Below are 16,346 nucleotides of genomic sequence, written 5' to 3' on the forward strand. Positions count from 1 at the left end.
TTGCTGGTGAGAGTGCCCATGTTACAGTATAGAAACTAGAAAGTAATTGTGATTATATAATTTGTAATCAGGGTTATATAATTTGAAATCATTTGGGTTTTTTTTTTACTGAAAAGTTACTTGAAGTCTTGGAGAATACCAGGTGGTTTTCTTACACTGACCTGTGCAAAAAAAACCCAGCCATACACCAGTGACTCCTGTCTGTGGAGCATTATGGCCCAGTGGATTGGACTTAAGACTTTGAACGGTCCAAATCCCAGCCATGGCATTTCCTTGAGCAAGATATCAATCCACAATGTGCTGCGGCACTCAACCCAGGTGAGGTAATGGGTACTGGCATGACGTACATGTACATGAAGAAAAAAAAACAATTGCGACTTACCTTCTAATTCTTGTGTTTTCCCGGTCGCCCCTTCTCTTTACCTCTTCAAAGATACTTTATTGCAAAAAAAAATGTATACATTATAATACAGAAGTACATTGACAATATACATGTAGGCCCATATAGGCCTACACATGAACGGGCCACCTCGATCACCCCGGGCCCAGATCCCCCCATCCGTGAAATGGACCGAAAAAGTGGGGACCACAAGGTTATGAGACAATATATAATTTTCGAGAAAGGGATGCGAGTGACCAAAGATTGACCTTTTTAATCATTCAAATTTTATAATAGATTTTTCCATATTCAAAAAATAGTGATTATATTTAACCTTTTTGCCTTTTCCTTTCCTATTCTTTTTCTCTGTTTTTTTTTTGGTCTGAACTTTCGGGGGCGGGGGGCATGTGCCTCAAACTCTCCAAGGTCCCCCACCATCTGCATATATGCAGGGGCGGGCGGATTCCGGGGGTTTCAGCCCCTCCACTACTTTACTCCAAAACCGTGTAAAAAAGTAAAAATGACAATAGGACTTTGATTTTTTGCATGTTGGTCATCCCCCCCCCCCCATTTGAAAACCGTTCCGCGGCCCCGGGTCCGCGGCCCCTGTATGCAGAAAAGAAAACGGGGAAAATGAGGGGGGAAAATGAGGAGAAAAAGAAATGTTGAGGAAAGATTATTGTGGAGAATTAAAGGGGGAGGGAACTATATATATTTAAGGAAACATAATCCTGTAGGCCTATAATGTAATATGGGTAATAGATGAATATATTCACTCCTCCCTACAAACATCCAAAACCAATTAAGATGCCATTAAAAAAACTTTTTTTTCATCTCCCTGTGAGACTGAAAAAACAGCCCTTCTAGTCTGGTCAGTTAGCGTAAAAAATGCCCTACTTGTGGACACGGTGGACAAAAGCATGATTTTTTCTCCAGACCTTTGTTTATGTATAAGAATTAAGAATGGGGTATGCTCCAAAAAATCTGGCTGCAGGAACATTGACAAAATGGGTGAAAATGTCAGAATTTATGAGTTCAGATTTGTCTGATATATAGACTAGCGCTAGTGCAAAACTCAATAGCAGTGCATTATTTTGCATTGGATTAGTTCTTGAATTCAGACCCTTTTTGAACAGATCTTCTGTTTGTCCTCGCATCTCAATGCACCAAATATCTGAATGAAGATGCTAACCAAGCCAAAGGGTGACGGTGGAGGGGGTTGAATGTTGGTGTGTGTGTACATATTTTGGTCTTGGGGTAAAGGTGTGCAAGACACATATGTTTGCATGTGTTGGAAATTGTGTTGCCATGGTAACAGTGTATTATTGCAAAAATAAGGTAAAAATCTTGCAGTTAGAACCACTTCCTCTGTTTTTAACCGATTCTCATGAAATTTGGCACACACATTGGTCTTGAGGTGAAGATGTCTAAGACACACTTTTGTGTGTCTTTCAGAAATCTTGTTGCCATGGTAACAACATATTATCTGGTGGAAATTGTGAAAAAACCTTACAATTCAAACTGTTTCATCAGTTTTCAATCAATTTTCATGAAATTTGGCACACACATTGGTATTGAAGTAAAGATGTACAAGACACTTTTTGTGTGTGTTTCCAAAATTGTGTTGCCATGGGAACAACATATTATATGGCAAAATTTAGGTAAACTTGCAATTTGAACTTCTTCATCAGTTTTTTTTGTTGTTGTTTTGAACCAATTCTCATGAAATAATTATGGCTCACACATTGGCCTTGAGGTAAAGATGTGCAAGAACCTTTTGTCAGAGAGTGCATTGCCTTGGTAACCACATTTAGCCAGAAATATGGGGAAAACTCATTGTGGATCAGTCTACTTCTCAGTTTTCAGCCTGTGCTCATAAAAATTGACACAAATATTCATTTTGGGTAAAGATTCATATTCAGTATTAAAAGGGAATCAAGCCTTGGTCATAATGTTGTGTGCATGGAAAAGGAGAAAAATAAGAATGGTGAAAGTTTTAAAGAAATCAGACAAGCAAAATATAGTTATGGCTGCTTTAAAATTAAGATCCCTAAGGCTACTAGTATGTAGAATTCAAATTGGCAACTGGGTAAGTAAATTATGACAAGGGGTGGGGCGGCAAGGACAACTTTCCCATAAGACTAGCAGTTATTTGGATTTTTGGTTTTCTCCTAAATCCCTATTCCATTGGGGCCGTAATATAAACCCGGTAGTATGTTTTATGTCCTCATGAAAGAAAGATATAATTTGAAGTAAAACTTTTGAAAAAAGAAATTTTAGCTGATTAATTATTCCAGTACATGGAAGAGTGGTCCTTGCCTTCTTAAATCACTGTGACATCACATATGCGGTCAATTTGAAGTCTTCATGGGTATAGTGATTACCGATGTTTATAACTTTAATATGTTCACAACTTTGTTATGGTTTGTCCGATATTGTTCAAACTTTGACCTATAAACTTGTCTGATTTTTCATTTTCCTCTAAAAACAAGTGTTTATTTGGGTTTGATTCCCCTTTATAACGTCATATAATAGCGCAGGGTATTAATCACCTTCAATAATATTTATAGGCTTTTTTTTTGGGGGGAGAAGGTCCTTAAAAACTGACGACATAAAATATAGAAGGTTAAAGGCCATGACCATGAGGAACTTAAACACTCTTAAAAAAACACCCCTTACATTTTTTATTTGGGGGGGGGGGCTTTAGAAAATTGCCACATAAAGATTAAAATTAAATTATAACGACTAGGAACTTAACCCCCCCCCAAAAAAAAGGGAAATCCTTTACACTTCAGCATATTAATTTAAAGCCTTAAACATTCTGATTTGAAAAAAAAAAGTTTCCGGTGTCCAATTAATCAATGATTTATTTGAAGCATGAAGCAGGGGCTGTGTCACAGAAATATACTGAAAAAATCAAATGAAAGAAAATATAAGGCTAAAATCTATTGTGCACATAGGTATATTTTTGATATGGTATGTTACTGAGTCATGGATTTGCAAGTGAATTTCTAAAACAAGTGCAGATATTTTTGTATATATTTATATTTCTATAATAATTAGTTGCATGATTAAAGGTACACTTTAAAATATGTCAGAAAAAATATACTTAGAGAGAGACAGGAAACAGAAGGAGATGGCATGGTGAAGCTCAAAATCAAGAGTGATGTGAAAGTTAAAAAGAAAGAGCAGGAACAGAATATGAATAAAAGACTGAGTAGGAGAATATAAATAAACAATGATTAATTGGGTACTGTAAACAATTTTTTTATCAAATCAATGGTCTGAAGTGCAAAGGACTCTTACCTTTGAAGGGGGGGGGGCATTTTCTGCTAAAAAGTATTATCAACCCCCTATTTTTTCGGGGGGGGGGGGGGGGGTTAGTTCCTAGTCATAATCCTTTAACTGTAATTTCAATGAGGTAATTTTCTAAAGACCCACCCCCCCCCCAAAGAAAGAGTAATGTCTAGCTTTAAAAATGCATTGAACCCTGAGGGACAAAGGTGTAGACTGGTTTGAGCATGGGGAAGTAGAACTAAAAGTGGTATGGGGAGGGGTGCACATCTTGGGAGGTGGAACTAAGGTTTGGAAAATCAGCTGTTGAAAGTAGAAGGGGTACACATTTTGTTTTGCTTGCCAGTGTTGGAACTCCTCTGCTTCAGCAGAAGGTTTCATATTCACCCAGTGTACCTCCAGCCTATATGCCCTTAAGGGGATGCGTTTTTTAAGAGTGTTTATAATTTTTATGTTTCTAATGGCCACTGCCTTTAACCTTCTTTGATGTCAGATTTAAAGGACTAATCCTGCCCCTTCCCCCCAAACCCAGAAATATTAATGAAGGTGATTAATACCCCACATTTTAATGCAGAGAAGACATTTAGAATTTAATATGAATCTTTACCCTGAGATGAATATTTCTTCCAATTTTTATGAGCACTGACTAAAAACAGGGGAAGAAGTTTGATCCACAAGTTTTCCTACATTTCTGGAATTCTGGCTATCATATGTGGCTACCCTGGTAATGCACTCTCTGACAAATGCAAAAAAAAAGGTTCTTGCACATCTTTACCCCAAGGCCAATGTGTGAGCCAAATTTCATGAGAATTGGTTCAAAACTGATGAAGTAGTTCAAATTGCAAGTTTTTTACCTAAATTTTGCCATATTATATTTTGTTACCATGACAACACAGTTTCTGAAACACACACAAAAAGTGCCTAGTACATCTTTACTTCAATACCAATGTGTGTGCCAAATTTCATTAGAATTGATTGAAAACTGATGAAGCAGTTTGAATTGTAAGATTTTTTCACAATTTTCACCAGATAATATGTTGTTACCATGGCAACAAGATTTCTGAAAGACACACAAAAGTGTGTCTTAGACATCTTCACCTCAAGACCAATGTGTGTGCCAAATTTCATGAGAATCGGTTAAAAACAGAGGAAGTGGTTCTAACTGCAAGATTTTTACCTTATTTTTGCAATAATACACTGTTACCATGGCAACACAATTTCCAACACATGCAAACATATGTGTCTTGCACACCTTTACCCCAAGACCAAAATATGTACACACACACCAACATTCAACCCCCTCCACCGTCACCCTTCGGCTTTGTTAGCATCTTCATTCAGATATTTGGTGCATTGAGATGCGAGGACAAACAGAAGATCTGTTCAAAAAGGGTCTGAATTCAAGAACTAATCCAATGCAAAATAATGCACTGATATTGAGTTTTGCACTAGCGCTAGTCTATATATCAGACAAATCTGAACTCATAAATTCTGACATTTTCACCCATTTTTTCACTGTTCCTGCAGCCAGATTTTTTGGAGCATACCCCATTCTTAATTCTTATACATAAACAAAGGTCTGGAGAAAAAATCACGCTTTTGTCCACCGTGTCCACATAATTCCGCTAACTGACCAGACTATTCGAATCGCTGAAAGTTATGCCGACGCAGCTAGCGCAGCGCGACATGACGCGACGTGAGAGCTAGCTGGCGATCTGGTTGCGGTTAATGAATCATGTACCGCTGGCTAGTTTGAGACCCTCCCGCATTATAAATTACAAGATAACTATCATCGATATCGAAAATTAATCTGGAGAACAGGAACTTTGAACCAAAGATGGAGCTCAGGGAAGAGAGAATCGATTTACAAAGAGGAAAAGCAGGTAAGATACTATTGAGGAAGCGATTAGAACTTAGAAGTAGGCTTAACAGGAAATCGTGTATGCAAATTTCACACATCCTTTCAATTAACTTATGTGTTGTACCACACGTAGAATTTAGTGTATGGTTTGGTAATGCCGGTATTCAAGGCCCTGTATGTACCCAGACATGCGTGAACATAGCCTGGGCTGCCGGCTGGAGGCGTCTGGGGAGTAAAAGTCATCTACTCTACGTATGGTTACTCCCCACTGACGCCTGGGATCCCAAGCTATATTCACCCACGTACGGGTACAAAACCTGAAACTTTCGCCCCCGAGATTTCTACTTTCCCTCTAAAAAAGATCTAGCCCTAAAAGTAACATGTGGGGTTCATCTTAATTTCCAACATTCTTGTGCGATATTGATTTCATTTTTAAAGAAGAATTTAATTATAAAAACAAGAAGTTTGTTATGAAAAGATGGGAAGAGCTTACGAGCTTACGGCCGTGTTTACGTCGCCATCTTGATTTCTTTGTCTTCCGCGCGCTTGGCGACAACAGATTTGCGTGCTGTCGCCAAAACCAAAACAGTGTTGACTTGAAACTTCTGGTGTTCTCACTTCCAGTTTCACTCGAAACTTTTTTTCTGAGCTTTGAATTCACCTTGAATGGAACTGCAGTCAAGATCTCTGACCAATATAAGCTACATGTGTATGCTACTTGCAAGCGAGAGAATGCTGATAGCAGAAGACTGAGAAGTGTTTTTAGCGATAATGAAACAGTACATGTAGTTCAAGTTTATGTCCGTGGACAATTGCATGCTTGGTCCTGCACCAAAAATTTACATTTTGGTATGAATTCCACCTTTCTGTCTAGTTCTAGAATAGAGCTAGATATAAACCTTCTCCATATATATATTTTATTTCAATTTTAGCTGGGGGTACATGCGGAAGTAACAGAACTCTTGCCCAGTATTTGCATTCTTTTCAAGGTTCTGCATCTCCATCAAAAGTAATAGTTACACCACTATTACATTCTATCACTTTATCATTAATGTGAACTTTTTTTCAAAGAACAGTTATAATATCCTTCCCACCATCTAGTAGGTACAGCCAGAATTTTTTAATGAAATATTTCCTGTTATTTCTTCAAGGACTCGGATTCAACATCAAAGGAGGGGAGGATCAACCCTTGGTTGCCGGGGATACAGGGATCTTTGTAACTAAGATCAGAGAAGAAGGGGCTGCTGCTAAAGATGGAAGACTTCAGAAAGGAGATAAGATTTTAGAGGTAAACTACTGTTGTGTGATTTAGGTTGCCCTGAGATTACTTTGTGGATACCATAGTAGTTCTGCCAATATTCTCGCCCTTGTTTTAAATTCAACAAATGAGGTAGCAGAAAAAACAACATGAAGTATGGTAAGGCATGGTAAGAAATCATGATTTTCATAAAATTGTTTGCACACGTGCTCATAAGGATATAAGGTACCGATATATCAACTGATTTTTTTTTTTTTTTGGGGGGGGGGTGGAATTTAAAAGCTATCCAAGTATAATTTTAAGTTGAAGTGTTAGGTGTGCAAACATTGTGCCCCCTCTATACTGAAGTAGAATTTCTAATTATTGTATATTGTTTTTAGCAGTTGACAGTTATTTACTTTCTTATTAATGAATAACGTAATACATTGTGAATATTTCCATTATTAAAGATGCGTTTTGGCAGTCAGTTGGTGATTAGGATTATTTATCTGTCAGTTGAAATCAAAATTACTCGACAAATGGTGAAGTTTAAACTTTTTTTCATTAATTTATATTTCTTTGAGCAGAATGGGTTGTGTTGGAAAAAAAAAGATTTCCAGATATGCTACATGTACATGTATACACTGCTTTACTTATATGTAGGGTTGCTGGTGAGAGGGCCCATATTACAGTGTAGAAACTAGAAATTAATTGTGATTATATAATTTGTAATCAGGGTTATATACTGTGAAAACATGTGCCTTTTTTATTGAAAAGTTACTTGAAGTCTTGGAGAATACCATATGGTGTTCTTACACTGACCTGTGCAAAAAAAAAAATAGCCATACGCCAGTAACTCCTGTCTGTACCTGGAGCGTTACCCTGAGCGTTACGGCCCAGTGGATTGGACTTCAGACTTTAAAACAGGGTTGTGGGTTCAAATCCCAGCCATGGCGTGATTTCCTTAGAACTGCAAGATATCAATCTACAATGTGCTGCACTCAACCCAGGTGAGGTAGATGGGTACTGGCAGGATGTAATATACACGTAGGAGCGCCTTGAGCACCTACATGAAACAGGCTATATTATTATTGTTATTGGGTATTGAATCACTAATTTCTCAACTGTTTTTCTGCAGATTAATGGTGAAAATGTCCGATGTGTACCTCATAAGAGAGCAGTAGATTTATTTGTTGGTGCTGGTGAAACAGTCAAACTTTTTGTTCAACACAATGCGGAAGCAGCTCTTAGGGTAAGTCTTGATATCAGTCAAGTTTAATTGTGATGCCATATATTGGTAAAAGAATTGAGTAATGAAACTGACCCCTCTTTGGCTTACCTGTATGTTCATTAATTGATATATTACCAAGATGTCTTTCAATTAATAATTTTGTCATGTTACATGACTGCAGATTCAATCATGAACATATTAATTTGAAAGCAGCTTATCATCTCTTGTGTGAAGTTTGTGGTGACTAGTTCCATCTTGACAATAATCTAAAAACAATAGACTTAATAGTCAACCTCTATCATGAAAATAAATACATACTCCCTCACTATTGCCAAGAATTTAATCTGGTTATGAACATGTTGTAAAATAGAAGATCAAATTATAACTGTGGCTGCCAGCTGCCTCTAGAAAGAGGAGTTTCCAAAATGATCAGCTAATAGTCATGTACATGTAGATGAAAATATTAAGCTTTATTTTATTATTTTTTTACTAACACGGAATTTTATTAGCTCATTAGACAGCAGAAAGCAGTTTTCAGTTGGAGTAGCAGTGGTAGTAGCAGATAACATTTTGTCATCAAAATTGGATACTGTATATGCCAGTCATTAACACGAAAGAAAGATTAGATTATTAAATACATTTATATATGGAATATCATCAGTCACTCTTATTTGCCATTCATGTTTAAAAAATTATAGTCAATTTTCAATTTAAAAAATAATAGAAATTATTAAAGCTTACCAAATGTGGCTTCTCTGATATTGATTTTGTCCTACAGGCTTCACACTTTGTCCTTTTGCCACTCAAACAGTGAATATTGATTTTTCAAACAACATGCAACAACAATTATTATTAATAAATGCAAATATATGGCAACAAGTTTACGTGGCAGCTGGGATTAAAAACAACTATCCCAATCTCATTTGCAGAATTTACATGATTATTTATAAAGTGAAAAAAATTAAATGTAAAAATCAGAACAATTTTTGGTAGCATAATGCAGAGTAATGAAATTTGCCACCATAGCACTCTAGACTTTTTGTTTGTTTTTTAATCTTTGCATGTACATAGACCTATGGAAGTAAATAGGATATGATTGTGAATAGATGTCTGCATGAATAGTTGTGTACTTGTCGCTGGCCCAGCCATATATTTAAGACATTTTCTTTGTTAATCTCTCTTGACAGAAAAAAGTGGAAGAAGCCAAAGCCAAAGCTGCAAAATCTGGAGAAGGAGCGGGTGTACAGTGGTTAATTGTCATAGGAGCAGTCGTTGCCGTGGGAGCATTTATCTGGTTTCGCACGAGACGACGTTAACACTGTGCTAGATCCTTAGAGTATTCAGATATATATTTCTACCATTCTACTTTATCACTCAACTTTGATTTCTTTTATAAATGTAAAAAAATTGATACTTTGACTATGAAAGGAATGAACTTTGAAACATAAAAAAGAGAAACTTTGCTTTCCTTGCCATGCACATCGAGTCATACGGTTTAGCAGCAGATAGGGTATAAAGGTTGGAATCACGTTTGTCTCATCTTCACCATTAATACAGCATGGAAAGAGGTCTGAGAGGTTGCGGATACTAAGATTAAAGAGTCTTAATAGTAAATTACAGAAGTGGACAGATGATGTTTATTGATTGACCAGCCGATTTGGAATTTAAATCATATTAAAAGGTGGCATTGTGTATGGAGGCATGCTTGACTGTTGTGTTCATTTTTTTTTCAACTTGAGTTATTTCAGCTTTTAATGCAGGCCTGCTTCAATGTCTTCTTTGTTGATTTTTTTTTCTTCAGTACACAAGGGATATTTGATTGGACAGTATCTTTGGTGACCAAAATGGAATTCCCCTTTGTTTTTGGAATCTTCTGGGAGAGCCTCCACATTTTGTTCAGATGTTTTCCCTTATGATATGAACAAGGTCCCATCTTTAGAAGAAATGTGACTGGATTATATAAGTCCTAATCATTAAGTTGTCTTAGTTTTACTGTAAAGATTGATTATAAAAATCAGTTTGATTAGGTATATATATCCCATCCTCTTACAAATGTCCTATAACTTGGTTACCTTCAATTTTCTTGTCTCTGTTTTGTAGATCTTGTAATTAATTGTAAATGACAAGCCAGTGGTAATGTATTTGAAATCTAGTCGCATAATTAACTGAGAGAAAATTTGACATTGAATTCTATCATTTGTATTTGAAAACAGGTTTCATAAAATAGGGCATTGAAGTAGTTATCTGTATCACATTAAGGTGGTCTTTCAAATGTTTATTACTGGCTAGCTTACCGTTTTCCTTTGATTTTATAGGTCAAAAATTGATAGGCAGTTTGGTATTGAAGTTTTCTATAGCTTTAATTATCAAGTGCATATTTTGATGTAATATCCCACTCTTCAAATTTACTGGCAATCCTCTTTAACTTAGTATTGTCCATGATACTGTATACCTGTCTAACCATTAAGCTGAAGGTAGCAATTTTTTCAGGCAAGTTTGATTAGGTAGATTTCTTTTTTTTGCTTGCAACTCAGGGATGTGTTTGCTTGACTTTGCTTTGGTATTTGCATGGAATTAGTATTGTTTTGACATCAATTTTTCCAAATTGTCATCTCTCCCATTCATAATTGGCTGTGGTTTTTCCTAGAGTTAATTTGTCACCTCTGTGATTTAAATGCTGTGTTCCCATTTGCAAAGCATGTCATTTTCTAGATTAAAAAAAAAGTACACAGAAATTGATGATTGGAATTTACTGGCAAGCCTTTTTCAGAATTTGGGCGTTTATTCCTGATAATCTCAAGTTGATTATTTTTTAAGCTTTATCTTTCTGTAAATATTTCCTTGACAAGAGAAAAGAAATTTGTTGATGTCTTTCAAGGAGTATTATATTGGTAGTATAGCATTAGTCTGATTTAATGAACACCCTAATTTTTTAGGCACTGCGTAGAAAATCATTAGGCTAACTAGATGGATTCTTGACCAAAATCTCCGGCATTGCCAGATCTGAAATATATTGCTCTATTTCTATAAATAAAAATAATTTCCATATGCCTTCATGAACTGACCTTTGACTTCATGACTACAGAATTTAAACAGGTCATCCTCCCTCACATATTCCTTTACTGACCAAGTATGAAGTAGATACATCAAACCTAGTCATCATGAGTAGAGATTATTTTATGACCATTGACCTATGTGACCCCAAATTCTAGTCGGGTCATAATCAATCATATATCCATACCTAAGCCAAGTTTAACCACTCTTTTTAGAATGATCACAGGACCGATGGACAGGCCAGAGAAGATAATGATTCAGTATCACCTTCATTAGCTGGATGCCTCCTGTATTATTTATTTTCATGAATTAATTCACGTGCACTCATTTGAATAGCCTGAAATACATTTGGAATACATGTAATAGGTTTGGGGGAGCAATCAGTTGGATTTTCTGTGATGGGCATTTATATGCCATGTACAATTGCGTATGTGCACACTGAAACCCAGAAAGGATTATGACTCTGCAAGAATTTGATTTCATTTTGACATTCCTTTCCCAATGACATCATTATCTACACACTTCAAGGGCATTTTAGATCACATGCACATTTGAGTCAAAGGAGCTCATTTTAGTTGCTGTTTAGTTGCTCAAAAGCCTCTTCCTGAATGCAAAGTAAATTTCAAGCATTGTGTACATTTTGCACATTTTGCTGGGGAGCCACTGTCTAATGGTGGTATTCATGGCAGGAAATTGCAAGTGGGTAAAGAAATTGCCAAAATCTGGGAAAATGGTATAATTATCACCCTGTTATGAAAATGAAATATCTGAGGCATTATTTTGGGAAGGGGGATTATGAAAATAGTACTGGGTGCTCTGAATCAAAGGATGATTTCTTGCTTGGACTCCCATTATGAAAGTCCATGTGAGAGCTTTGCATCTAAATTGTAATGACAGTCAATGTTCCCAGGATATTTTGAAATAATAGAAACTGATTTTTAGCTTACACAATGCTACATTTGAGGTGATAATTATTAATATATGCAAAAGAGGGATTGTCAACAATTTTCATCATCTATTTACATATTTTTTACTAGATTTACCACCTATTTATGTATTACTAATAATACCACCGAACCACATACTTACATGTATGTATTACTGGTAAAGCTCCATAAGGTACATGTACCAGTAGATCGCTGTAACAAGTTGAGTGGTATTGGGTCAAGTGGTATTTAAAGGCTGGGACTTATAATCATCTCCAATCAATTGGAACATCACATGTAAGATAATGTTTTTCCATCAAAATTAAAATACTGCAAAGTCATCTATTTCTATAAATGTACTGATCATTGTTCATTGAACGAAATGTAACCTCTCCTATTGTTTGAGACAAGGGTGAACATATATCTATTTAGTATGTGATATATCTAGGAGACAATAAAACAAATTAATCTATATTGACAGATGGGCTTAAATAGGGTAGATGATGGATGTATTTGAATGTTGAGTTGTAAATAGCCTCTGACAATCACCAGTGTGCTTTACATTTATCCAGATATGATTGTTCTTCATATCAATGTAAGTTATGCTCTTAATTTTTTTCCCTCCAGAATATTTAATAAATCTTGTAATTTCTTATCTATTGGTTTACTTCAAGTCCTATAATTCTGACTAGTCAGATGTGTTTGTCCAACTGTAAAAGGGATGGTCCGGGCTGGAAATAATTATATCTAAATAAATAAGTAAAATTCACAGAGAAAAATGCTGAAAATATCATCAAAATCGGATAACAAAGTTATTGAATTTAAAAAAAACAATTATATGTACATCATCATGAATATTCATTAGGTGGGGTGATGATGTCATATCCCCTCTTTTCTTTTTCTTATGTTATTACATGAAGTCATAAATGTTTCATTTTTCATATATTTGTAAATGATGTGTCTCCACTATGATGAAATAAGTTTCTGCAATAAATAACTAATGCACTTAATCAGTTGTCAATCTAATTGTTTTAGTTCTTGGTAGAATTTTTTTTTTATAAACTTAATTTCATACAATGAAATACAAAAGAACAAATGGGGATATGACATCAACAGCCCACCTACTGAATATTCATAAAGATATGCCTAGAATTGTTTCACCTGAATAATGAAAATATTTAAAATTCAATAACTTCGTTATTTGTTATCCGATTTTGATCAAATTTTCAGCGTTTTTCTTTGTGAATTTTTACTCTATTGAGATAGAAATATCTCCAGCCTTGACCATCCCTTTAATTAGGTGCTAATGTTTGGGTCATATTGCATTCAGTGAAAATTAGATTCAGTTACTAGTAGTTGTCACTTATATGTGTATAATGTCTACATAATACTGTATGTTTTCTTAATAATTGATGTAATTATTCTGAATAATTCTAATAGTTGTCTTTGCAATCAATTTGGAATACTGATAATTGATTAATCTATAATGTAAATTGGGGACTGATTTGATATGTATATATCTGACTTTTCACGATATGTCTGTGGTCAGTGACATGTAATTGATAAACAAATGACAGTATTTTATGCATTAATTTTTACAGTATGCAAGACCTGCTTTCAATTTAATTTCTTTTTCCAATACAAAAAAACAACTTTCCTTTCAAAATGGGGTAGCATAGGTGGATAATTCAATGTCCAGTATTATTTATCAAGTGACCTTTATGACAACTTAGTTTTCCTCTGATCTGTAAACTCCAGCTGATCGGGTCATAGCACTATCGGTAATTCAATGAAATTACTTTTCTGTTTGTGTAATATAGTTTGTGCTTTCAACACCAACACTCAACTTAAACTCTCCCTAGTTTACAATGTAGATGTCACTGCCATATTTTTTTTGTATTCATTTGATTTTGTAGGTTGTTGATTGGGTTGCGCGAAAGAATGATTTTTATTCACAGCAATATGTATGATACATCTTTTTAGTATGGATGTATCCTTCAATCTTTGCATATTCTCTCTCTTAAGTAAGACTGATTTTGAATGTTTAAGTTTAGTTAGTATTTAGGTTGTAGATCATTATAGTTTTGGAATGGTTAGAACAATTTATTGAGACAGTATGCACTGTTTACTTAAAAAAAGTAAATCTTACTCTGGCTTGGCTTATGTCAAAGGTCATCTTTGACCATTGGAGAATGTAAGTTATAAAAACCATGCTTTGTACCATAATGTACACATAGATGTAAAAATAATCTTTATATGAGGATGGAAAGGATTTGTAATTTGACTTCCGATTTGAGAAATCTCACGCTTCTGGAATGAAGGCTAGGTTGCAGAAACAATATAGTATTGTTTGTTGAATGTATGTATGACAGAAAGATATTGATATGCTCATGATGATATATCAAAATGGAAAATATGAGTATTAAAAGTCGATTTTGATGTGCTAATCCAGATCCATGATGGACTGGTTTTGAAAAGCATGATGCATCGTTTCAGCGATGTGTACTTGTTTGAGTGTCATATGTCACAATATGCATTATTTGATATTGTTTTGGATTAATTACTTTTTACCTCAATGTATGACAAAATATAAACCAGTATTGATGATGATGATGGTTGTAGATCTTGTAGATAGTGGTGGTGGTGAAGATGGTGGTGATGGTGATGTCAATGATGATGGACGTGATTGTAGTGGTGGTCTTGGTGATAGCGATTATGGTGTGGTAATGGCGGTGGTAATAGTCATGGGGATGGTAGTGGTGTAGTGATGATGGTGGGATTGTGGTGGTAAATGTAGTAGTGAGGATGGTAGTGTTGTGGGGTGGTGATGGTGATGATGGTGGTGGTGATGACGGTATTCATTTTGAGGATGGTGGTAGTGGTGGTTGTGGAAGTAATGATGGTATAGTGGTGTGGTGATGGTGGTGGTGGAAGTAGTGATGATCACGGTAGTGGTGTGGTGATGATGGTACAGGTAGTAGTGATGATGATGGTAGGGGCGTGGTGATGATGAGGATGCAGGTAGTGATGATGGAGATGGTTTAGGTAATGAAGTAGCGAACCCAGGATTTCATGAAAAAAAGAGGTACAGAAAATAGGCCAAAAGAAAATTGTCACTTTGAAATGGTCTTGCACCCTACCCCCAGGCGTCGCCCCTAGATCAAAATGTGGCAATGGTAATTAATGGTGATCTTGACAATGATGACGGTAAGGACCAGTAAGATTGACGATGGTGATGGTGGTATTAGTAATGGTCATTATAATTGTGATTATGATGGTGATGAATATTATTAAATTGCAAACATCAAATAGCTTCCACATTCCACATCATTACTCCGAACCTTAATAATTCATTTTATTTTCAAACAGAAATGGTAAGAGAATGAGGCCCTATTGCAATCGAAGTTTGTTATATTCATACGGCCTATGAAATATAAACAAAACTTCCATATAAATACACAACAAACAAACACAAAACGATCCTCTTGTTGCTTCAAACAGCTTTGAGCTATGAGCGACAGAATGAGATCTAATCAAATTATATGATGTTGATCATTCAAATGAATTAACAAAGGAATTATCTATCATTCAGGTAAATATTCTCAAAGGAAAGCTCACTCTGATGAAAATATTATTGTAAAATAGCAGAAAAATAATGGTGAAGTAGTAGTTTATAAAAAAAATCATTCAAAGATTAAAACAGCTATGAGGATTTTTTCTATATTTTGATTTGTGACATCATATGCGAACAGCTATGATTTTTTTGTTCACTCAGTTTAGGCATGGACCTATTACAAAATAGGTCCATGGTTTAGGCAAGAGACAAATCATCTCACACCCGCTCCAGAAAGAAACTAATTTCTAGTCATCAAGAATCATTAAAACACTTTAAAGTTATGCATTTTATATTGCATCATATGACAGCTGCTCATAAATGCCGTCACAAATAATAAAATGAAGTTCTTATAACTCTTTTAATCTTTGATGGATATCCCTCGCATTGTTTTCCTCGTGTTGTTTTTTTTTTTGGTATGTTAAGACATTTTTTTGTCAGAGTGAACTTTCCTTTTAAGGGACGCAACATTAGATATTCGGGGGGGGGGGGGCTGGATTTTTTAAACTCGACTTGCTATATGAGCCCCCCCCAAAAAAAATATCTCACCATCAGAGTTACAAACTTGGTCCACTGACAAATCATCTGAAAGGTGCCCCCCCCAAAAAAAAAAACAACTTGTCTCCTTGGAGTAAGGGGGACAAAAAATTTGCTCAAAAAAAGAAAAAAAAATTGCATCAACCCAAACTTCCAGCCCCCACCCCCTGGGTATCTAATGGTGCGTCCCTAAAAGGGCAAAATGAAGGGAAAT

The 16,346-nt window shown here is 35.5% G+C and overlaps 1 protein-coding gene across 1 annotated transcript; it reads left to right on the top strand.

Annotated features, from left to right (window-relative positions):
• The first annotated feature begins 5,329 nt into the window (after window positions 1-5,329).
• Window positions 5,330-12,549, top strand: LOC121419108 (synaptojanin-2-binding protein-like). The gene is made up of 4 exons (XM_041613423.1): window positions 5,330-5,556; window positions 6,686-6,822; window positions 7,910-8,023; window positions 9,190-12,549. Exons 1-4 carry the CDS (start codon window positions 5,511-5,513, stop codon window positions 9,316-9,318), a joined length of 426 nt encoding a protein of 141 aa, XP_041469357.1. The 5' UTR covers window positions 5,330-5,510; the 3' UTR covers window positions 9,319-12,549.
• The last annotated feature ends 3,797 nt before the right edge of the window (window positions 12,550-16,346 follow it).

Source organism: Lytechinus variegatus, chromosome 7 (genome assembly GCF_018143015.1).
Source record: "Lytechinus variegatus isolate NC3 chromosome 7, Lvar_3.0, whole genome shotgun sequence".
Classification (NCBI taxonomy): Eukaryota; Metazoa; Echinodermata; class Echinoidea; order Temnopleuroida; family Toxopneustidae; genus Lytechinus; species Lytechinus variegatus.

Excerpts from the sequence above, each read along its gene's own strand:
- LOC121419108 (XM_041613423.1), top strand. The coding sequence starts at position 5,511 with ATGGAGCTCAGGGAAGAGAGAATCGATTTACAAAGAGGAAAAGCAG. Across the intron at positions 5,557-6,685 it reads TTTACAAAGAGGAAAAGCAG|GACTCGGATTCAACATCAAA; the intron begins GTAAGATACTAT and ends TATTTCTTCAAG. Across the intron at positions 6,823-7,909 it reads AAGGAGATAAGATTTTAGAG|ATTAATGGTGAAAATGTCCG; the intron begins GTAAACTACTGT and ends GTTTTTCTGCAG.